The sequence below is a fragment of the Tachypleus tridentatus genome, unplaced genomic scaffold (assembly GCF_004210375.1).
Source record: "Tachypleus tridentatus isolate NWPU-2018 unplaced genomic scaffold, ASM421037v1 Hic_cluster_2, whole genome shotgun sequence".
Lineage (NCBI taxonomy): Eukaryota > Metazoa > Arthropoda > Merostomata > Xiphosura > Limulidae > Tachypleus > Tachypleus tridentatus.
In genome coordinates, this window is record NW_027467782.1 from 33,173,256 (window position 1) to 33,199,157 (window position 25,902).

The 25,902-nt window shown below is 31.9% G+C and overlaps 2 protein-coding genes across 3 annotated transcripts in view; both read left to right on the plus strand.

Annotated features, from left to right (window-relative positions):
• LOC143243243 (serine/threonine-protein kinase atr-like) overlaps positions 1–14,639 on the plus strand; it is a 35,160-nt gene extending 20,521 nt beyond the window's left edge. Inside the window, exons 5-8 of the mRNA XM_076487092.1 lie at positions 6,892–7,027; positions 13,355–13,503; positions 13,797–13,911; positions 14,577–14,639. Of these exons, the coding sequence (XP_076343207.1) occupies positions 6,892–7,027; positions 13,355–13,503; positions 13,797–13,911; positions 14,577–14,639 (463 nt within the window). The remainder of the gene's footprint in view (positions 1–6,891; positions 7,028–13,354; positions 13,504–13,796; positions 13,912–14,576) is intronic.
• Positions 14,640–14,645: 6 nt separating this feature from the next.
• LOC143243195 (serine/threonine-protein kinase atr-like) overlaps positions 14,646–25,902 on the plus strand; it is a 40,240-nt gene continuing 28,983 nt past the window's right edge. Inside the window, exons 1-4 of one of the 2 annotated variants that reach the window (XM_076486993.1) lie at positions 14,646–14,713; positions 16,902–17,108; positions 21,525–21,697; positions 22,417–22,522. In XM_076486993.1, the coding sequence (XP_076343108.1) occupies positions 21,632–21,697; positions 22,417–22,522 (172 nt within the window). In that variant the 5' untranslated portion in view covers positions 14,646–14,713; positions 16,902–17,108; positions 21,525–21,631. Of the gene's footprint in view, positions 14,714–16,901; positions 17,109–21,112; positions 21,698–22,416; positions 22,523–24,043; positions 24,084–25,902 lie in introns of those variants that run through there. The other variant, XM_076486994.1, reaches the window with a different exon arrangement.

The window sequence follows — 25,902 nt, forward strand, 5'->3', positions numbered from 1 at the left end:
CACTCTTCACAGGTAGCCTTCCTTTTTTCTTGTGCTGTTCACCCTTCCTTTTTTGCCAGTTTATCAGTTTATCTTGTGTTTATGTTACTACTTCTGACTTTTCCAAATGAATGTTCCACACCCTTCTAGCTTTTTTACTTAGCTCTTGGACAATGGTTCATCCATTTTTACAATTTAATCTATAGAGTAGCATTATCCGATACTTTTCATTTTCTCATTTCTCCCACATTGTTTTCTCTCCCATACTTTCTCCTGTTTCATTCCTTTCATGTCCTTCATCCTTACTGTTTAATTGCCCTATGAGATTGAAATTTCATTATTGACCTTCATAACTTTTACTTTCCTCCATTTTAACCTTTGTCCTCTCATTTGATACACCATCTCTTCTTGATGACTAATTTTTTGCTTCTGTTTGCATGTAGTTGTTATTGGTTGGCTTTGCTATTGATATTTATATGTTCTTCTTTATCCCACTCATAATGTTTTTACTGAAATAACAATGCATGAAGAGGTAAGGACTTTCACACCTATTTTACTTCCATCTGTGTGCATCTTTGTTCCCAATCTGATCCTGGTTATTTTTTTTGCCCCATGCAAACTCTTTGTTGTTATGTTACCAACACTGCTTCTTTCCATTACTCCTATTTCTGTCTTTTATCTCCTGGAACTCATTTTTTTTTATACAGGGTTTCTCGTTTGTAACCCTTACCTGTTGGCTTTATCAACTTATTAATCTGGTTTATACATCATTGACAAATAATTCTTGTCACTTCTTTAAAGTTTTCTCTCACCAGATCTGTCTTGTCACCCTTTTCATGGCTGCTCTCTTCTGTTGTACATTAGAGAAGATTATGCAAATTGGTATCTGAAACTTATTTTATATGGTGGTTATACATTATCTTCATAATGTGAACATCTTTTCCTCACTGGGATATTTCTTGCAACCTGTTGCTATTCTCCATAACATCCATAGACTTCAAATGGTAAATTCTCACTCTATTTTTATATCTTACCTTTACTGCACATGATATAAAGTTTTAGTGTCTTACATTCAAACTTTTACTAAACTGCTTTTTGTTTATGATACAACAATTATTATAACATAAGAACTTGACTAGTAATCCATATTTTAATAGTATGTAAGTTTTAAGTTCTTAATTCTACAAGGTAATATTAAAAACATCCTGAATTTTCCATAAGTATTCTTCCTTTTCTTCTCTGTTTTACCCACCACCCCTTTAAAAAGTACAAAATTAAGCTTAAAGTACTTACTATAAAATTGTTGTTTCTCTCACTAACGGCTCGGCATGGCCGTTATGCTCTCTTACATTTAATTACATATTACTTGTAGATAGTAGAAAGTCAAGCTTTTCTTTTGTCAATTGATGTGTTAAATTATGTTTTGATTAGGTTGGCATGAATTTCACTTATAATACAACTTTGGTTCCCACAGGAATCACAATGACTAGCTTGGATAAAATTGTAAAGTATCTTGTCGCATAGTTAATCTGTGATCTTCAGTATATTATTTAAATAAATAATAATTGTTTAGTGCATTACTACCATTAGTATAAAAAACAGGCTTAAGTTTCACTGACAATCAACAGCAAGAAACAAGAAGTTTTGGTAAATACTTTATTTCTTGATTTTCATGTTTGTTTGTTATTTATTATTATAAAAGTAACTAAAATATAAAAGTAGGGATCTTTTTAGGTTAGTAAAGAATAAATTAGGTAAAATAAATAATATGATAAAATTGTTTCAAAAGGCACCCAAATGAACTGCATGTGCTCCAAGTGATTTAAACCTTATAATGGCACAGATAGTAGCTAGAAAAGGTTCAAAGTGCAAGAAAACATAATTTGATTATAAATGTATGTGCACTATTATGAGCTTAAAACTACATCAGATAAACAAAAGTAGTTTCATGTTACAATTCTAAGAATAAAAGAGGGTAATTTAGTTTTATTTAATGGTGGTTAGGAGATTAATCGAACTGACTGATCTGGTTTTAAGATAGGGTAGAGAAAATGAAAGGTGAAATATGAAGTTTTCTGGGAAAAACATTTGAAATGTATTTAAGTGGTTTTATAAATTGCACAAAGGAATACTGAAACTTTTTTGGAGGAGAAAAAATATTTTTAATCTTTACACACTGCATCCTCAAAACAAATACATAATATATTTACAGACAAACCTTTATTGTAGTTTGTTAAAAATACTTCAAAAAATATGATTTTGTTGTGTGTGAAAGACTTGTAATGTTAACTGAAAGACTACCAAGTTTTGTTAAGACTTGAAATGAGTACAAAGAGGTCATGTGTTTGGTTATTTTAACTGAATTCATGATGAGAGGGTTAAATCCAAAAGCACTTTAATGAAATCATAACATTACAAGTCCCATTACAACTTTCTGAGCCAAGGAAAGTTCCATGAAGATATAATAATGAAGAGCCTGCTGCTTCTTTCAAGGGCAATGACCTTTTCATAACTATCTGATATTACAGGTCTTGTTACATCATTTTAGAACCAAAAATAATTTCATGACTATTTGACATTATAGGTCTTGTTACATCATTTAGACCCAAGAACACTTTCATGACTATTACAGGTCTTTTTGCATCGTTTAGAACCAAAAACACTTTTATGACTACCTAATATTATAGGTCTTGTAACATTTAGAGCTGAGAAAACTTTCATGGTGATGCAATGTTACAGGTCTACCAAAGGTGTTCAAAATCAAAATTATTTTCATCAGGATGTAACATTGTGTCCTTTTGAATTTACCACTTTCATAGTAATTTGATGTTGTAGGTTCTTTCATTTTTAAGAACACTCTTGATATGTTGTAACTGTAAAGGCCTATTTACATCCTTCCAAGTCCAGAACACTTTCTGGTTGATCCTTTTGCATTTTGTGAAGTGAAGAATATTTATGCTTTTATTTATACAGTGAAGAACAGATACTACTAAAGTCGTATTCAATGAATAATATTTGTAAAAATTATTAATTTAAAAGAGTGGAATAGAGATCATCAAAATAGTACAGCCTTGATATTGATGAATCTTCTGTCCAGCTGAAGGAAGTGATAAAAGACACCAATAAGAACTACATATAATCACATTCTGTTCTCATTTATAAAATCACACATTTCTCTTCACTAATTCACCAACTTGTGACAACTGCTGCAGCCCTTCCAGGTAGCACCTCTGAAGTGGAGTGTGTCTCCTCCAATGTGCACAGCACAGTCACAGACACAAAACACTACACCCACCTTAAATGAAGTTGATATGAGGAATAAGAATGACTAGGGCTATTTTTTATAACATTAATCCACAACTGTTTGCAGGACCATGAGCAGTGATTTCCTGGTTAATAAAAATATGATCAGTAACAAAAGTTGGATGTGTTTATTGTTATTACTTAGTAAAATCTACATATACATCTATACTAATAATGAAATTAACTTTGACATGTGATTCAAAAGCATGCATGTAAAGTAAAGTCAGATACATGCCCTAAATCTAATAAGCTACATGTGTGTCACTCTGTCCTTTTTTTGACAGTTGGCTGGATTTTGTTCCTCTTGCACAAAATAGTAAAAGTGTTTTCTTTTTGCATCCCTCACATTTAGTTATCTTAAATCAACAAGTAAAGTATAGTGTCCCCTCCCTAGTGCAAAGAAAATGGCTTTACAGAACAGAAGAACCAAATCTTATATTGTACTCTTAGACTTTGAGAGAAGGATGAACCCACCATAAATGTTTCCCTAACTCATGGATTGTGTTTTAAATAATAGATATTATTGTATAAGAAAATTTAAAGGCTGAACACTATGTGCTTGGTGTGATTCTTTTGTGTGGTAAGGGGTCTTACCAGGAAAGGTTCCATATTTTTAGTTTACTTTCTGTAGATGGGTGGCCTTGTGGTGACCCCTTCCAGGATTAACCTGAGAACCAGTTTTGGACGTTTTCAACAGGTGTTGTGGACATTGTGTCAGATGTTGGTGTTCGGGTATGATGTTCATGAAACCCTGGTGTAGCTGCAATGTCCTTGTTTAGCATTGTAACGTGAAGCCTCATAGGACTCCATTGTGGGCAGGGTCAATGGGTAGTAAATCTTCCTCTCACTCTTATGAATTCCGTAATCCTTGAAAATCACCACAACCATCAGATCTTGTAGCTCAATTTTTAATCCTTCATTCTTTATCTGATTAATCCTTAGGGCATATGTCTCCCTTTTTCATTTAAAAGGGATTAGAGTGGAATATTGGCTTTCCCAAGTCCATCAAGAAGCTATGTTTTGGGGACATCTTTGTGGAAATATCAACCCCAAAACACAGTGAACACCTCCTGAATTTTAAGGCCATTGGGGATATACCCATTGATGTTACTCCCCCTTGCTACTGTGAATTCTTTACAAGGAGTAATTGTTGAGAGTAATTTGAAGAACATTCCTGAGTTGGAGATTCTTGCTTGTTTCCCCAACCAAGGAGTTTCTGTTGTGCAGCCATTTCTTCACTTGCAAGGACAGAATTATGCTGCCAACCAGTGTCGTAATTTTGACATTTAAATTGTTACATCTGTCTTCCTTGACATCTACCTGAATTGTTAGGTGTGGGTATATTCCTAACCCTCTCTGATTTTTTCAGTGCCAGCAGTTTTGATTTCAAAGACATCACATCGTAGTTCTTTGACGTGCACTTTTTGTGGTGGCAAAGACCACAATGCATATGAGTACAAACTGGAACCACATTGCATTAAAAGTAGTGGTTGTCACCTCTTTTACTTTTGTCCTTGTCTTAGGTGGGTGGAGGAGAAAGAGGTACAGTGTTTTAAAACAGTTGACAACATTTAGCTTGAAACTCAGAAATTATTTTTCCCCAACTCCATTTCAGACATATGCTTCTGCACTATGTACCACTGCTGCAGTGCGAGTGCAGAAAGATTTATTTTCCAACAATGTGAAGGGTATTTTGCCCTCTTTGGATAAGTGAATTGGCAAGTCAGTGTCTACTCCTCACTCTGTTCCCACCATTCTTTCCAGTGATTGCCCAGGTCCAGGTTTTTCAGCCCTGCTTCTGGCAATATGCTATTAAACTTTAATCCTTACCACAGCATTCCCTTGAGGTTCTATCTTCCTCAGTGAGCTGTGCTCTTTTAGAATAGACAGTCTGCCACTCTTCTTTTTAGCCTTCATATTCAGGTGCACTGGTAGAATTGGGTGTGCCATTGGATGTCATTGCTGTTTCCACTGATCAGCCCATACTGCAATAGCTTATTATCATTCCCACTTGTTTATCTTTCTTTGAGTCATCTGAGGAAGGCAGATATTTCCAATTGAATGTACTATCTCTTTAATAAATATCTTTCAAACCATTCTTCTATTCCTATTTATGCATATGGTTTAAAGAAGGTGTTTCTGTACAACCTGCCAAGGTTTTTCTCCAAATGATTGAGAGGGGGAAGTTGTCCTCACTAGGTTATGCATTGGTCACAGCTTCTTAACTCATTATTTTCTTTCATCTGCAACTGAGCCACCAATTTGTGGCCTTTGTAACACTCAAGTCACAATAAACCATGTTTTACTGTCATGCCATCATTACAATCATAAGTGATGGCACCATTTTCTATATGCCTTAAGTATGGGTTTACCCTTGACATTGGAAATGGTAACACTGTCCGACTTCCTCATGTCTTTAACTTTTTATGAGCCATTTGCCTTTTTAATTCTATTTAGATCTTTTATACAAATTTTGGACATTGTTTTGTTTTAATTTAATTTATTTTTTTGCCTTTTATAAGACATTCCTTTTTCCTATTTTACTGCTTGTTTGGTGTAGATAGTCTAGTTGGTTTGTGTCAGTAAACACCAACCAACTGAACACAATGTAGAAATATCAAAGTTGTTTTGATTAACAAAGTTTCCATTTCTTTGTTAGGTGGAATTGCCATAATAAAATGAGAAAGTGCTTAACAGTTATGAAATACAATTATATAGAAACATCACAAAGTCTAAAATAGTGGTTATGTACATAATAATGTGAAGGAAGTTTTCATGACAATATGACTGAATCTACTTTACTGAATTATTTTGGATGGTGATGTATTTTATGTTTAAGCAGTCAGTCAGGTTTAAAAGCAATTTTTTGGCAAGTTGAAGTAATGTGTTCAATAAATACAAGTTGATTTTGTTGCAAACTGCAGGTAAAGAACAGTATTTAGGGAAAAGATACAAGGCTCATATCACTTGTTATTGCACTGAAATTGAAAAAGTATAATTAAGGGAACATGAAGACTGAAGAATTCAGTAGTACTTATTCAGTAACCTGTTTCTATTGTGTTTTAGCTGTATTGGACTCACTGCAGTTTATTTATTGTATTCAGTGCAATTATTTTGTTACAAAATATAATAAGCTTAGTTTATTGGAGTTCGTGTATCTGTTAAAATCAGTAAAATAGATCCTAGTAAATGACAAGTTTTAGAAAAGATGTTGGAAAGCCCTTCATTTTTTTATTTTTTTTTTACATTAACTTGCATGAATAATTTATGTGCATCTCTAAACAACAGTTCATAAGTTATTTGTAATATATAGGAATACATTTGTGAAGATGAGAAACACACTTCAAGTAAAAATGTATTCTGAAGACAGCTGGTATGGATATTAGAACTTTAATTAACATAAAGCAGAGTCAGTTGCAAACTCTCTCTTTGTTAACCTGAAGATTACATGAGAAGATCAAAATATTCTTCTGTGCTTTATGTTAATTAAAGTTCTAATATCCATATTAGCTGTCTCAAGAATACATATAGGAATAGAGATTATTTTGAAGTAGAGAAGTTTGAGTTGAAACTTAAATAAATGTTTATCTTCTTTTGTTTTGTTTTTAGATTAGAAATGAGGAGATTGAGTGAGAACCAAAAGTCTTCATTTTTTTATTTAAGTGTAGAAGATGAAAACTTTGCTTATGATTTGGTTCAAGAGCTAGTTAGGTCTTTCCTAGCAGCTGAAGACACCAGAATACAAGTGAGTGGTTATTTTATACTGAAGTGTGTCTTTTGACTCTGTGTTATTGGTTTTATTTCACATTGACATACTTATGAGAAATGGTTAGAATAATTAGACTACCTATACAAAAGTTGCACAGATTTGAAAAATACTTTATTTTCACTTTACTTAAATTTAAGTTTTTCATTTGTTAAAACTTAATCATTTATTTTTAAAAAAATTAGTTTAAAATATAATCTTAATTATCTATGAACCTTGCCATTTCTTTCTTTCACTATACATGAGATATTAAATTTTTTCAGAAATCTCAAAACAAATTGTTGATCACAGTAATCACTAGATATTCAGTGAGATATAACATTTAATTTACATTACCCAGTTGCTTTCTTACCCAACAAATGGTTTGTAACATGATGTTCTGAAATATGGACAAACATGTTTTGAATCTCCTGTGGTCTTCAAAATATGGATACAAATGGGTGAAGAAGTTCAGTGCAACAAAACATAAGCCACATTTTAAGGTGTGTTACCAAATCCTGGACTTACGAATGACAGCAGAATGTGCTTTTATATATTTCAAATACTGCATACCATTTTGGATTGTATATATGCTTTGAACAAAATACAGATTGTGACAATCATAACTCGCCACTGAAACACACTGTAAATGGAGAAAGTTTTAAATCGTCATCAGGTAAATAGAATAAATAAACTATCAAAAGATCATTTGTACAGGGTGTTCAGAAAGTCACTGTGCACTTGTATATTTATTAACAGACATGTTTCAATATAGAATACAGGAGGTAAATATGAATAACAATTATAAACAATATTAAAAGTGACCCCTGTTGGCTTGGATCCTTCTTATTTTGTTTCTAAACACTGCTGTCAGTTGCTGGCTTGAAATAGACTGAATAGACATATAATTACAAAACTGCACAGTGACTTTCTGAACACCCTGTATAACATTTTGTAACTCCGTTAACAACATCACTACAGTTGATAAACTTCTGCCAACCTGCATGGAGCCTAAGACAAGACCTTCCAGCTATATGAAGTAGTAAAGGTGTGCCAGGCACCAACAGAAATATTTTTTTTTTTGTTAAAAAAGAGCATGAAGTGAAAACATAAACTAACCATCTTTAGTGGCATAAAATTGAGTGAAACCAGGGAGAAGATACCTCAGTGTTGTCTTTACAAATCCACTACTATCACTAGTCAGTAGGAACATTAAGATTGTTCAGGACATAGAATTTTGTGTGGAATCAGCAGATCAGTTTTCTGGAGGGCAAAAAATATAGAAATGTCACTTCTAAGTGAAATATATTTAGAGAAGAGAAAATACTTCTAAAAGTGAAGGAATTTCTTCACTGAAACAGTGTTAAGCTACATCTGCATAATTTTAGGACTAACAGGTTTCACTTTTATAAGCTCATTCATTACTTACAAATAGACTTAATGTGTTGAAATAAAATTATTTGTAGACTGAGAATGTTTGTATCCTGTGTTTTGAAGCACCCATTGATAAAGTTGCAATATTGCTTTGGACTTTTCATTATTGTGAGTGAAAGACCTGTTGAGCTTCATGTATTTGTAGATAGTGAAAAATATTAGACACACTCGAGATTATAGGGTTGTTAATAAAGTGCCAATATCTAAAGTTTGTAACAAGAAGTAATTATTCTTGAGGAGACCTTTTGGTGTACACATAATTCAAGAACTGTACTGTATAACGAATCTTATGTTGATTGTATATGTGACTTTTTTTTAACACAGGCTTAGTCTCTGGGACTGGCTTTATAATCATTTTGTGTTTGATACAATTTTCAAGCTATTACTTTTAAATTAATAAATATATCTTAATGGAACTTGGTATATTATCAATAAATATTACAAGATTTGTTATGCAAAATATTGTGTTTTTTTTTATGAAGTCGTAAGCTTTTCTTTTGCCTTTTTTTTTTTTTTTGCATGTTTCTTATCCAACATTTTGAGATGAAAAATACTTTCATGCATCAGAAAATTTTCAAATTTCACATACCAAATATAACATTCAAAACTTATCAAATGTTTATTAAGGAAAAACATTATGTTTTGCCCTTTATTTTACTAATGAATCTCTGTGTAGGTTTGGTTGATTTTACTGATTTTGTAACCAAAAAAACAAAATATGTGTGTGTGTGTGTATATGTATAAATTTTGCCCTTTTCATTCTGGGATGACAACAGAGTATAACATGAAAACACAAATGTTTAGACTAAATAGCTTAAATCTTATAACATTATACATTCATATATATTTATTATTTTTATTATAACAACCTTTCATCCATGCATGCCTAACAATACAGAAGCTACAGTGAAGCAGTGCACATGTGTCATATTACTGTATTAAGTTATATGGAACTAATTTTTACTATCCACAGAGTGACCTGTTTTGACTGTGTTGTAGTGGAAAAGGATTGTGCAAAATACAGTCACATTTCAATTATTATACATTATATACGTATTTACAATACTGTTATTTACAGGTAACAAATATACAGTTTAAATAAACAAAATAGTCATAAGTTACAATATCAGTACTGTAGAATTCCACTATAATTTATCAAGCTTAGTAAGTAAGCTGTATTTAGGTCTAAAAAAATATGAAATTCCAACATAATGATTATCTTTTCTCACATATGTGAACTTTACACATGCTACAAACCTTCTGCTCCCCACTTTTGGAATTGTAAGATTTCAATGCGTTTCTCATCCGAATCGTCGTGTGACATACTCATTTGACATATGTGGTTCCTTCTACACTCCTCTACTGAACTATCACTTCTCATTTGACAGTGCTTAGGTTTGGAAGAGCTTTTTCTTTTTTAAGGTTGTATTTACTGCTCACAAGGTTCTATCACTTTTGGGGATATGGCATTATTGTTAGCAGCTCGAGATGGTGATTCCTCCTTTTCTTCCATTTTCCATCTTTCCCCTTGACTATCCGTGTAGGCTTCTGTGCTCAGTGAGAGCTCTTTGTTGACATACTGCTTCCTACCAGGATACGTTTTCTTTATCCTCTGGCAATCCTCCTCTGTTCATGATCTTTTACCTACTTTTTTTGCCAGTTAGGTCCATCTTTTGTTTCAGTTGGTCTATTTCTCTTGGAATTTGTTCTAGGTATACTCCTATCAGATCTGACAATTTCACTTTTCCCTTGCTTGCCTTTGTCATCCATTCTAAGTCTTCCATTATATTGCAGTTTCCTCTTTGTTTGGGGTTTTATCTTCCACCTGTAGCCATTCTTCATAATTCTGTGTGACTGACTGTTAAGTTTCTATTTATACTTTTTTTTTCTTTTCACAGGTCTTCTTTTCATTCATCATTATTTTGATCCTGTTCTGTGGTCAGACACCAGGATTTTTTTAAACTTTAAATCCACACTGTACTTCCATGATGTGTTCAATTTATCTTCCATGGCTTCACACATTCACCATTGAGATGGGGTGTTCCACAAAATCACATATAGGTTCATGATTTTCATGATATTTTGTGTTTCATAACCAAGCCCATCCCAGACTGTATCACCCTTGGACTGAATGGGAAAACAGAAGGGGTTTGTTGTTCATCCCAATCATTCCTAGAATTAATAACTCAGTATGGTCTGATTTTTCAAAATAAGATTTTGTGGTTATGTGGTGATACTGCTTTGGATTTCACCACCACATTGTCACCTTCCTTGCTTCAAGTGGAGTATGGGCATCCTTACAACTCCAGTTCCAAATTGCTGAGGTGGTTGACCCTGAAGGCACCCAGCTGAATGAGTTACTCACAATAACCAATAAATTACAGAATAGGGTGGTGGTATTTTATGGGTGTAGATGATGTGATATTCTTCTCTTTATGATAACCATTGACAACAGAATGAGACATCAAGATGTAATTCATCCCTTTTATTGGAAACTGTCATCCTACTCTGAACTAAATGTTGTTACACTATAAGAAGGTTTTGAATTTAGAGTGAACTCATTTACTTAAGTTCTCACACATATTTCAAGTTAACTATCTTCCTAACTCAATTTCCTCCATCTTGGCTGTGGGTCACAGCAATGATTTGTGAAATTGTTCTGGTTCTGTCATTGGCTATCTCTTGTTTCTTGTTTTCTCATCTTAATATTAGGGGTATGATATTGTCTATGGATGGTCCTGGCCCATTTCACAGTTATGGGAGTTGATTACATGCAACAGACATTCTGTTGATACCAATTCAATAGCTCAGATCTAATCCTAGTGTCATACCCAGGAATTAGAGTGGGTTTCAATTCCCCATTTCATGGGATTGAGGTAAAGAGTGTATGCTCTTTATTCTACACTCACATGGATGTTGGTATCTCATGGGCATGTTTTGAAAGTAGTTGATTTACTATGTGTAGTCCATTGCATCCAAGCTGCTGTACACCTAGGGGTGTTTCTTTTGTTTACCTGCCTTTCCTATTTTGAGAATGAGTTACAGTATTGGTTATGACCACTTTCTTGCCACATTCTCTCTCACTCTGATGTACTCCTCTCATTTTTTTCCCTTATATTTCACACGTTTCATAATCGGATGAAGAGTATCCCTGGCTCAGAAATGGTCCACTTCCCCTTTCTATGATCTTCAGATCTGATTCTTTCATTTCCAAGATATCCTTCAGATAATTTTAAAATATTCTTTTGTCATATCCTCACACTGGTCCCTCCTTGTTATCAATGTAAGATTCTAGCTAATATTGTGAGAGTAGATAATTACCATATCAGAAGTCTTAATTTTCCCTATACTGAAAATGTATTTTCAATGTACTTGCCATCTCTCACAAGATTAACTGTTCTTATTTAGTGTTGCCCTTTGTATGTGAACTTTTTCTTTATGCATACTACAAGTCTTCCACTCCCCTTGAATTGGGATTTGTTTATCAAGGAAATCATCATCCATTATCCTCTCATATTCCTGTTAATACTTTAGGTCTTTTACAGTAAACACAGTCACATGATACCTTATATCTTTCACATTAAACACAGTCACACATAATACCTTATATCTTTCACAGTGAACACAGTCACAACATACTTTATATCTTTCTTCTATATCTTTCACACTAAACACAGTCTTGCATAATACCTTATATCTTTCACAGTAAACACAGTCACACACGATACCTTATATCTTTCACAGTAAACACAGTCACACACGATACCTTATATCTTTCACAGTAAACACAGTCACACGTGATACCTTATATCTTTCACATTAAACACAGTCACACATAATACCTTATATCTTTCACAGTAAACACAGTTGCACATGATACCTTATATCTTTCACAGTGAACACAGTCACAACATACTTTATATCTTTCTTCTATATCTTTCACACTAAACACAGTCTTTCTATATACCTTATCTTTCACACTAAACACAGTCTTGATACCTTATATCTTTCACATTAAACACAGTCACACGTTATACCTTATATCTTTCACATTAAACACAGTCACACATGATACCTTATATCTTTCACATTAAACACAGTCACACATAATACCTTATATCTTTCACAGTAAACACAGTCACACACGATACCTTATATCTTTCACAGTAAACACAGTCACACGTGATACCTTATATCTTTCACATTAAACACAGTCACACATGATACCTTATATCTTTCACATTAAACACAGTCACACATAATACCTTATATCTTTCACAGTAAACACAGTTGCACATGATACCTTATATCTTTCACAGTGAACACAGTCACAACATGATACTTTATATCTTTCTTCTATATCTTTCACACTAAACACAGTCTTGCATAATACCTTATATCTTTCACACTAAACACAGTCACACATGATACCTTATATCTTTCACATTAAACACAGTCACACATAATACCTTATATCTTTCACATTAAACACAGTCACACATAATACCTTATATCTTTCACAGTAAGCACAGTCACATGTGATACCTTATATCTTTCACATTAAACACAGTCTTGCATAATACATTATATCTTTCACATTAAACACAGTCACACATAATACCTTGTATCTTTCACAGTAAACACAGTTGCACATGATACCTTATATCTTTCACAGTAAACACAGTGACACGTTATACCTTATATCTTTCACAGTAAACACAGTCACGTATGATACTGTAGGCCTTTCACAGTAAACATATGGTATTGTGTGTATTTATTGTTATTTTTATTTCTCCACTTCCTAACGTTTTTCTTTCTTTCTGGAACTGAAGTTTTTCATGCTGTGTTTATGACTGTTTTCTTATGTAAAGTACACATTTTTCTTTTTTGTAGGACTGTGCATCTTATGCACTGCAGGAAACCTTACAGATATATACTTGTCAAAGTGGAGAGTTGTCACAAATTGTGAGACCAAGTAATAGTCTTTGGAACAGGTTTTCAGAAGAGATTCAAGAAATTTTGGTACCTTTGCAGCACTCCAGGTATGTATTTTATTTTTTATTATAATGAAATTTAGACAGTAATTTTCAGTTATTTTCTTTCTTATCAATTTTTTTTCTAACATTGTTCATTGTGTTATGTTTTTCTTTTATCTTTACTGTGTTATAAAACATTACAATTCAACAGTATTTTAGCCTAGTTTAAACATTAAAAACTCAATTTTTTTTTAAATATTTCACATAAACTGAAAAGTTATTTGAATATTGAAGTTGTTCTGCTTTTTTAATAAAAGTTAAAAAAAAAGTTCATCAGGTTTTCTGTTATTATTTGATAGGTACATTATGTCTAGTAACAAGAGGACTTCCTTTCCATGCCCAATATATGGGAGCAAACTAGGAAGCACTTTTAAAGATTGGGCCTGTAATTGGGCATCTTGTCTTCTCCAGAAGGTAAGAAGCACTTTTCTGTGATAAAAAGAAATGAGATAATTAGGTTGCTAATCAATATTATTGTTATAGGTGATTATTATATTAACTAAAACCATGACGAAATTTGAACTAGAGATCAGACTGTGTAGATAAAAGTATTACTGAAACAGAGGCACCTCACAGTTCAGCTAAACATATCTGTTCACACAGTTCTTGTAAGTCTGAGTTTCATTTCCTTTTCTAATTCAGGAGAATGTTAATTTCAACTATTAAGTAACGTGCACACAGTTCTGTAACATTTGTCACAGTTTTAGCCCATTAGGAGCACATTATTGAAACTTACTCTACAAATATGTTTAGAACATAAAGGTGGTATACACTTTTAGAATTTCTTTTGGGGGGTAGACTACTGTAGTATCAAAGACAAGTACTAGATTATAATCACCACATTACACTTAAAATTCTCTCATTTTGTCTTTGTATATGTTAATTTTCTGTTTTAATGGAAAGAAAAGAAATAATGCAGAATAGTTTTTATAAAACTGCTTTTTGAGAACAGATTATGCCATAGAGAAAAACAACCAAAATCATTTCAATTTAAAACTAACTTTTCCATGCTCATTAGCATGTTTTAAATGCCCTTAATTTTATAAAATTTATATGGTTTTGTGTATTTAATTTCTCAGATAAAGCGAGAGAATACAGCTAGAGTTTTTCAGTCATGCTTCATGATTGTCAAAACGATGTGAAGACAACAGTTTTTCTTCTTCCTCACATCATGGTTAATGTTTTACAAGATGCAAGCAATGAAGAAAAGGAAGATGTTTGTTTTAAGAAATAATATAAAGTATAGAAGTAAATGTACATAATTCTTTATATGACATTTTCTTTTTTCAGAAGTAAAGAATGTAATACAACTGATAGGCTGTGAGATTTTAAAGACAGAGCTTAGCATTGATAGCCATTTGACAGACTTCTGCATCTTCTCTTATCAGATTGGCCAATCATTAATTTTGTTTAGATCTGGTAATAAAATGTTTTAAGGGGTAAGAAAGCAGGGAACAGAAAGAAAATACCAGTACCAGTACATCTGCTTTGATGTTTACAGTAAATAGAAAAGATTCTGAATTGGTTAATTATCCATCAGTCAGCCAAAGGTATTCTGACTTTTGGGACATTTTACTTAACTTTAGTCTTTCAGTCGTTTTTCAGGATGTGAATTCTATTGTGAGAAACTATTTTCAAAATAATATTAAAAGTACTTCCTTTTATCAAAAAATTTTCTTTCTTTCTTATTGTTGATTACAAATCCTAGTTCCATCTTACATATCTAGTCAATTTCAACTTGATTGAAAGTAACATTATTTCTTTTGACAGTTTATTTTGCCAGTTACAACTGTCACTGCCAGAAACAAAGATAAAACTGTCAAAAATGTATGAGTGACCTATGGTCAGATCTTTGAAATTGAGATCAACGTTACTTTTGTCAGTCTAATTAACAATATTTTTGCTAAGAGTATTCTTGGACAGCATGAATTTATATCTAATAATGTTTTTTTTAATAGATATTAAATTATTTATGTGTATCTTATGAGTGCTATAAACTTAACAGTAACATTCAAGAAGAAATAGTTTGAATTATTAGAATAATTTGTTTTTATTTACCGTACATGTTTACTTAGCTTATGTGCACTGAAGTCTTGTCATAGCTTTCAACAAATATAATGTAATATGAAAAACATGAATGTTAAAATAAACTATAATCCACTTTTGCATGTTACACCAAATGTTATAGCATTAAAAATACCAGTTGAACAGTGATTTTGATTTATATAATTATATAAGACAACATTGTTTGTTTTTTGAATGCTGTGCAGTGTAAGACTACAGTGTTACTGCAATAGTAAATGATGCACAGGCAGATAGGTTTAAAAAACTGCATCTAGGTTGAGTCAGGTGTCTAAAGCTCTGTTTGGTTGGTTAAACTTGCTCTTAGACTGTGTCAAATGTCTGTAGTTTTTACTTTGGCACTGTAAGTATACAGACTGCTAAAATAGAGACTATACGAGGATAGCTTGTATTTCACACACCTACTAAGGTGCATTATGCTCACATATAGCAGGAAATGACTTGCTTCTTATTGTGCCAAGAACATACCAAGTGGACCAACAATATAAGAATAGTAATTTTACAAGTGAGCTATGTCTCACCCTGCTACCACATAACAGCTATGTGCTTATTTGATGAGTATCTGAGAGTCAGGTTAAATACCATATTCATATGGAGACATTGTACATATGATGGTGATTCAAGTTGGTGTTGACAGCAATGAACATTGGAAGACTTTGTTTTACGATCTTCTGATTGGACTACTAATGCCTTAAATTCTATTATCCTGTGTTCTGTCACATAATGAATTATGATTTTCATTCTAACTGTGTAGAAGTAATCAGTACATCGTCTTCAAAAAAGAGGGGATTGAGTGAAGTGTGTCACCAGTCTTCATATCCATTGTTCATGCATGAGATACTCTTGTGAGCTTCATCACATCCTATGAAATAATTCAGAATACTGAAAATGCCCTGAAGGTATTTGTTTTTAATGGAGTGATTACTGATGCCTTAGAACTTAATGAACATTCTGATTTCGAGTATACAGCATCAGTGCTGTACTGCCTTTGTTGTTCATGGTGGTTGTCCTACATATTAAGATGAAATCCCCAGAATTGTGGAGGTGTAAAGATGACTGATTTATACCAAAATGAACTGAAAATGTGAGCTGAATAATGTGTTCACAGCAGTTTTGCGTTATCATAGATGTTATAAATTACAAGAATCTATGAAATATTTTGCTGCATATTTTAGTAGTAGAATTTTTAAAAGCAAAATGGAATGTGAAATAATTTTTTAACGTTGATAATCAAGGTAGATTTTAATCTCACTAAAATTTAGAATTAATATGTGTTATTATAAAAAGAAAAGCAAAACTTTTTTATGTATTTGGGTCTATAGATCTACAGAGAGATTATGGCTGTTCTAAGCCATGTTGACCAAGCTGAACAGAGCAAATTGAAGTTTCATGAGAAGACTGACCTTTGCCACTTGAGTGCCCAGACTGTGTTTTCAATATTGGATTGTTTAACGGTTTGGTGTCATCAGTATTTTGTGATGTTGAGATCTAGTAACCAGAATAACTCCAAGCCTGCAAATAAAGGGAAAGGTAGTTGGAATACTCATTAATTAATCATGAGCTTAAGTTACTGGTATTTTATGTTCTTTTTCTTTGAGAAATTAAAGACTGTAAATATTATAAAACAATTAAAATGCCTGTTCTAGTCATTGATTAACAGCCTTATTTATGTTTTTTACAACATAAAAATGTCACTTTGCTAGGAAATAAGTAATGATTTATTAGGGTAATAATTTCAAAATTTGAAGCAGAGTTACCAGAATATTTTCTCATGTAAAATAATTGAATTTACTACAAGACTTTCATCTGTAGAAGCTAGTGGTGGTAATAACTTTTGGGTAACAAATTTTCTACAGTGTTCTTTAAGAAAAAATTAATTTCATTATTAGTCTAGCCTGTATTTCTAAAACTGTTGTGTTGCCTTTTAGATTCCTTTAGGTAGAGGAGAAGGTTTGTCCACTTAGTTGTTGTTACTTTCTCATTGTGTAAAGCATCATTCTTTGGCTACAGGTTGAGATCCAGTCATATATATTTATATACACACACAAAACATTGTGGTCCAATAACCCTAACCACTAACATGAGATACAGGTTTCATGACTGCCTAAATCCAACCTTGGCTACCTGGTTGAGGCTAACCTATACGAATGATTACTCGTATTCTGTTCCACCTTGGATATAAAAATTAAGTTTCAGGTGAAGAGCATATCTGTTCTGGAGGTAGTTCAGTTCTCCCACTCTTGTACTATTCTTTTCTTGGTATACTCCTGTTCTATGAAGACACTTTCTGTATGGATCATGCCTGCACCAGCCCCTCCACCTTCTTAACATGGGATTCTAGTGTCAGTAGATGGTCTATTTCGAAAGTTAACTGAACATGTATTTTCGATAATACTTACCTTCACTGACACTCTCCTGTTCTATCTTCCCACTAAAACCAAATGTATTTCTCAGAAAAAGTGACTGTGTTGTCAGGATGAGATGGTTATATACAGTACCTAGTTAGAAGGCACATTAAAGTTTGTGGAGCAGTTTGCTAGTTAGAACTTGTCTAAGGTATTTAAGTTGGGTATAAAAGACTGAAGTTAGTATTTTCAGTGCTTAGATGGGCAAAATATGGAATCCTTAGAAATCATGAAATAGCTGTAATGTCTGCATAGGTAAGTATTATTGGAAGTGCATTTTAGTTTAAGAAAGCATTAGTTTCCATTTTTGATACATTACCATCTAAACCCTGAGTTTGACTTATAGTTTAATGAAGAGCAATTGAATATTTTAAATGGTAGTGTGTACACAAACCTATGTATGTCACTTAGGTCTTTAACATTCAAGAGATGTACAAACAAGTCATCATGTTCTTTCAAGAGCTGTAGTTTGTGACAGGACCTTTTCATCCATGTAGCAAGTGTATAGTTATACTGTGACTTAATCTGGTGCATTATATTCAGTACTGTGTGGTCTAACTTTCATGCAGTATTAAGGACTTAACAATGTTTAATCCTTTTATAATGGGTCATGGATCAAAGGCCATCTTGTTGTGTTTGTTGACTTGCATTCAAGATTGTATTGAACAAATATTTTATGAATTTATGTCAGTAAGTTTGGAATCAAATTGTAGATTATAATTTTACTATTTAATGTTATGTATGAGTTAATTTCTTAGTTTAAAAATAAGTATTAAAAGAACATAAATATTGATTTTAGTGAGTCACATGTTATGTTTAATGCTGCACAGTTTAAAATTAGATGTTTGTGGTGTCAAAATACTAAGTTCACAGTTTCATACAAATTAGAACTCAGATTACTAACTTTAACAAGCTAGAATATAAAATAAAAGGTATGAGGTCTTTAACACAGTGGGCTCTATTCAACTCTTTCCAATTTTGAAACAGTCCATTATATACTCTTACTACAGTATATGACATGTGAATAACCAATCACTAGCTTAAGATGTTCCTAAAGTGGTTTTAGCTATTTTAATCTTTGAAAAAGCTAGTGTTCTTTCAATCTAAGTTTTCAAGGAGTTTGGTTGTGTCTTTAGTCTGCTCATAGTTTCATATATTTTAAAATTGATATAAATCTAGTTACTAAGTGGAATTCTATGGTATCAGTGTAGTTACTTATGATTTTTTGGTTATTCAACTGTATGTATAAAACCTAAAAAAAAATTGTTTGATATCCTCCACTTGTGAAATTTCAAAAGGCTTAGCAACTTATGTCCAGCAACAACCAAGTACAGAGATCGTAGAGAGAAGAGATAATTGTTTGCTTTTCCCATTTTTTTTCTATATTTTAAGAAAAGTTTAATAATTTATTTCTAAATAGTCATAATGTATATACATATATATAATGTATAATAATTTAAATGTGTCTGTATATTACAAAATACTAGTCCACTAAAACACAGCCAAGACAGAAAAGACTAAAGGTCAGTTTTATGTTACTGGATATGTAATATGAGAGCACCAGATCAATGCAAGTTGCACAATGCTAGCTAGGCATGACTGGAAGGTCAGTAACATAATAAATATATATGTAACATATAGCATTATGAGACTTAGTCTACTTAAACTAAACATTTGTATTTTCATGTTACAATATGTCATCATCATAGCACTAAAAAAATAAAATTATTTATTTCCTAATTTTTTAATGATAGTTACAAAGCTAGTTAAGTGACAGACCCCACAGCTGGAGTGTAGAAAATAACATAATGTATAAAGTTTTGCTGAAATCAAACATCTGAAATATATTTGGGAAGTTTTAGAGATTATGCAAATAATATTTGAGATTTTTTGGGATGAAGAACAGTTTTTAACTCGTAACATGAAATCACTTTGCACTCATACTAGTAATGAAACAGACTCAATTTTCACAAACAGATCTTTTATAAAAATAGTTCACGAAACATCTGATTTTTGTAAAAAAAATACTTGTATCTGTACTAATGTCTACCAGATTTTGTGAAGGTACATGTGCTGTGTCAAAAGTTATAGTACAAATACTTAATGTGTGCAAATGTGTAGATGAACTTGTATATTATACTGAGTCTGTAGCAAAAGGGCAAATTACTGCTAGTTATCATAATTTTTTCCTGATCTGTCTCTAGCAAAAGCTATCCTTCATATATAAAATGAAGTAGCATGTATAAACTATCTGTTACACCTTATTCATTGATATTTGTATGTAACTTCTAAAAATATGTAACCTGTAAACTTTAGAACTACATTGATAATGAAGAGAAATTCATCTTTGTATGTGGCTTATGTACTTGTATTGTATATTGTGTCTTCAACTTGGTTCACTGATGAAAACTTTGACTGCATTTAACAGAAACAAGATATGTCAGCAGTCTCATTTGAAAAATCTGATAAGCTGACAATTTTGCAGATTTTGGTTTAAAGTGGAGAAACTATAGAATGATGTGTTGGAGCTTTCATCCTGAAAGGAAGCAAATGTGATGATTGTTATGGTATAAATAAAACCAGAATTTACAAAATATTCGATTTCTCAAAACAAGCAAAGTAAGTTGCAGTTTAATAATAAAATGATCTTGTGGAAACCACCAAAATGTGTTGCCAACTTGCCCTTGAAAGTAGAAATTCAGCTAATAAATGATGGCAGAGTTTCAATGTTGAATTCATTTGCAATTTTTCAGTTTCTGTGCCACATCTCCTTTAGCTCTATATATATATCAACATACTCCATGAAATGCTTCAGTTCATTGTAGAGTCAAATTATTGCAACATCAGTATTTTGGGATTCATCTTTAGTGGTTTTTATTGTTTTTCTGATAAGCTTCAAAGATCTGAAGTTGTTTACATGTACAATCTGTACTATTATAGTTCATTCAAACTTTGCTGCTTTCAACATCTGTTTTGTAACTGATATCAACTTCTGTTTAGAACTTTATCGTTAAAATAATAGATAAAATTCCAAATTATTGTGCTGTGACCAATTTTCTTTTGACTTGATGGAGGTTGTTAAGATTTTGTTATTGACAAATAAAAACCCATTATTACACATTTTGCAAGGTGACCTGTTTTTCTTGGACCTGACAGAAATTTTTGTGATTCTATTCTTTACATAATAAGACATGGTTTGTAATTATTGGTGACCTAATGGAGGTCCTATGGGTTTTGTTCTTGACAGAATAAAAACGATTCTTAGTTGTTGAGATGTAATCTGCTACTAGGACCTCAAGATGGCTGTTTTGGTTCTGTTGTTAACAGAATAGAATTATTCTCAGTTATTGAGATGTGACCCATTACTAAGACCTCATGATGACTGTTGTGGTTCTGTATATTCATAAGCTCATGCATAGAATGAATACACCAACTTTCCTTAATCTATAATAAATGTTTTACATGTAAAGACAATGTATTTTTCGTTTTTTGTGATTTGCTTTTGCTAATGCATGAATTGACAAAGTTGTTATTTCTCTTGTGGACCCACATAATGATCCCAACTATAAGTCTGTTTATGACTTCCTGAAGAGTGTTCCAGAAGACCTTTTAGCTCCTTTGTTTGTCAAGCTTATGCTCGGGCTTTAATGTATTTAGAATTATCAATCAAGAATAACCAAGAATCATCACGGCTACAGTTGGCTTTCTTGCAGGTAAATAATTTTGAAATGATATCTCTTGTAATTTTGTATAATGAAATATTAATACTACTAAGATTACATCACATGCCAGAATATTCTGTTTGATTTCAAATGACAAAATAATAGTTTAAGGAAAACAATAGATATTGGTAATTTTGCATTGAAACAGATTTTAAGTGTGAATCTGCAGTGTGTGTTATGTGAAGTTGCAATATTCATGAGATGAATAGAAACCAAACTGTGTAAAGTTTAATACTTACAATCTTTCAATGAGCTAATTGTATAATAAAATTCTGGGCTTGTACCTCAAACTCAGATTTGTGCTATAACTTTTACTACTGTCAGACTTACATCTTCTGTAGTACAACTTTACATGCACATATACATAAAATTATAGCTCTCAAAGAATATTTTCAGAGTACTCATGTTAAAATGTTTTTATTTTTTATTGTTTACACCTTTTCTCCTGATAATTTGGTTCATATCAACAAAATTTCCCATTATTTCAATGGTACTGTCACAGGGCAGACTCAGTGTACCTTATTTCTGATCCTGTGCCTCTCCTTACCTGTTAATGAACTTCAGAATCACTCTTTATAAGAATAAGGAATCTAAGAATATTCAGTATTCAAATGCAAAAAATGTTTTTATATATATATAGGATGAATGCATTGTTTTTTATTACTACTTTTTTCAGTTGTGATCAGTATGCATCTATTTTTTTGTCTTAGAAACTGTACATCCTCCTTGATGAACCAGATGGAGTGGCAGGAGTAGCAGCATCTCGTCAAGAAGACCCCACACTTCATGATTTGATTCTAGGTCATGAAGCAACTGGTATGTAAAAGTAAATATTTCTTTATGTATGTAACTGTTAACCCTTTCCAGATGGGTCATGGGTCAAAGGCCACATCATTGCACTTGTCAACTTACATTCAAAATTTTATTGAACTACTATTTTATAACTTCTTAAGTTTGGTATCAAACTGTATGTTAATATTTAAATTTTCATATTATACGTTATTTAAAAGACACCTAAACATCGATTTTTGTGTTTTGTGTGTCATGATGTGTTTTTATCTGATTTTTGAGTTATCTGTGAACTTTTAAATTTGGTTGTTTGTTAGTAATTCAAATTAGCATATACTAAGGTAATTAGAGAACTGATTTTGTGGTCTTTATTTACTGAGTACTAACTTAAACATAATTAAATTTTATCCTGTGTATAGTATTATCTACTAATTGATTTGTTCCCAGTTGGTACAGCAGTAAGTTTATAGATTTACAATGCTAAAATCAGGGGTTAAATTCCCCTCGGTAGACTCAGCAGATAGCCAGATGTTTGCTATAAGAAAACACACACACACACACACTAATTGATTTTTGTTGTTTTTTATAAACTGGTAAGTCTATAACCTAGTTATTTTTGGTGAATTTCTGTTTTCTCAATCACTATGATTTTCTTTTACACAGATATACTATCCATTTATTTTATTAATTCAAGCTATGCTATTTTTATTAATTATTCTATTACATTGTATCCAACATAAAATTTATACAATTATACACTTGTGCTTTTAATGTTTTAAAAAGTTGTCCAAAGATGATGATAAGTCTTCATGACAACACTGGTATTACTGATGATGATGTTTTTGCTTCCAGCATCTCTCTTCATCCTCAGATAACTTAACTCTGGGTGTACAAGCTAAAGAGGCATATTGAAAACTTCTTAAACAGCTTACCTGTTTGCTGTGGATGGACATACTTTGTCAGCATTCAAAACTCTAGTAAAGTATAAAAGCAAAATGGGGTACAGTTGATTTCAGATCTTGATAATGCCAATAGAAAGAAATAATTAATTAACATTATTGTTGAAGCCATTCAAGTTGCAGTACTTTTATGCAATGCTTAGTTGTGGTAGTTACACATGAAAACTGGCTCTAAAATAAACAAACTGATTTTGCTAAAGCAGTGAAGCAATGTTTTACAGTTTATTTCTGTTGTTGCCTTACAGAACATTGGGAGCTTTGGCGATGTAGGTACAAGTAATCTAAAGAGGATTATTGGTGATGGACTTAAAGATGATGGAAATGTTTTAATTCCATCAAAGAAATATGCTTACATGCTAATTTTAGCTACAGCTTATGAAGTCTCTTTTGACAAATCCTGTTTTTTTAAATATTGCCTTTAGAATTAAGAACTTAAAACTTGTATACTGTTATAATATGCATTATTAGCTGAGATGTTTATGCTATTCTAATTGTTATAACAAATTAATTAAATTTTGATTGTGAGACACTAAGATCTTGTGTCATGCCAAGTAAGTAATACTTTTGGCGATCGGTTTATCTTTTTCAGAACAAGCATCATAGTGTGAGAATTGACATTTGCTCAGTAGGTAATACCCTCTTCTCTAACTCATTTTCCATTGCATCAAGAGCTATGAAAGTTAACATAATTTCTTATAATGTTGTAATCACTCACACAAAGCATAACTTTTATAGTCTTCGATCTCATTTGGTTACACATCCCAGAAATTGTAAATTTGTAAATCAGACCCAATGTGACATGCCCACATATCACATCCTCTTGTTTCAGAAATTGCCAGTAGTTATCTGTGATGTTTAATACCACATTATGTGTAAATAATAGAAAGCCAACATTCTAAGGCTGGTGTAGAATCTCTAGCATCAGGGAAACATTTGCTGAGGCTTTGTTATCTTAACATCTTTTATATTTTGGTTTTCTGATTTACTTGCTCCTGATTATGATATAGTGACCTAATTTTAATTCACTAACTTGACAGGTTCTCTTCTGCCAAAGAAAATCCACAGTCAATCTAATGAGACTCCGACAAGGGGATCATTGTGATTATCAAATAGTACTTCTGTATGTGAAATCAGAAAACATCGTGTTTAAGTGTGTATCTTTATTAATAACTGTTTATACATACCCTGTTATTCCATCCTTCATTGTGTGCACTAAAGAGAGGTTTTTTGTGCACTTTATATTTTTAATGTGTTTAGTTATTCATTATGTAATTGGGCTGTAACAACCAGTTTTTTGTGTCTTAAATATGAAATGTATATTCTTGCTCACATCCAACAAAAGGTCTGGAAAACTGGCATCTTGAATAATTTCAGTGTCTTTGAAATACTTCTCTTGCTGCTGTTTATGAGCTAAGTACTCATCAACAAAGTTTTGCAGGCACATGAATTCATATTTTCTTTACTAACCAAACATTTCTTTCTGCTGTAATGGTACTGCTAGTGTGGGAATGTTTCTTCTATGTTATTCTGAAATCAAGTATTGTATTAGTTTTGAAGCTACAATTTCATATTTAGGCTGAATTTCTCTGTTATTTTATTTTGTTGTAAACAATTTTATTTTACTCTGTGATGACGACAAAACCCACTTGTAGAGAAAAATATATATGTAAAAACGGCTGGTATGAGTAGAGAAAGCTATGTACAACGATGACTGAAGAAGGTCGAAACATTGTTCGCTCTTCTACATAATGCTTTCTCTACCCATACCAACAGTTTTTACATATATAATTTTTTTATACTGTGTAGTGTTTCAAATTTAATTTAAAACAAAATTTATCAGAGTGTTATGCATCAAAAGTTAGATCTTTCAACCAACTTTATTGTTTTGACAATAAAGCTTGAAGCTTCAGACAAGTCATAATTGTCGTTTTGACATTAAAAAATTGAAGCCTTGAACCATTGTTTTGGCACCAGAGTTACAGTTTCACACTTAGATCAAATTTACTTGAATCTTTTGTAATGCTTTGAAACTACAGCTCATTTTGAAAGTCCAGTTGGACATTCAAACCAAATTTCATTTTTTTTTAGTGTTTTAAAATTATTATTTTATTTTCAGACTATACCCCATTTTTACTTTACATTGCTTTAATATTACTACTGATAATTTATGAAATGAATGTATTTGTTCTGTTTTTAATAGTAAGATGTATTTAAAGTAAAAAATTACATGTTGATATATTTGGTAATTATTATATAGTGGTCTCTTTGTTTGTTTTTAGTTCATAAATTCATATATGTGTATATATACATGGGTGCTCTTATCTTAAGCTATTTGACTTTTGTTAATTTTGTTAATCCCCACATTGCTATTTTAACCTTGTGATAAAACAAGAATACATGAAGTCACCAAAGACAAGTGAAGATATCATTTCACATGTATTTCAGATA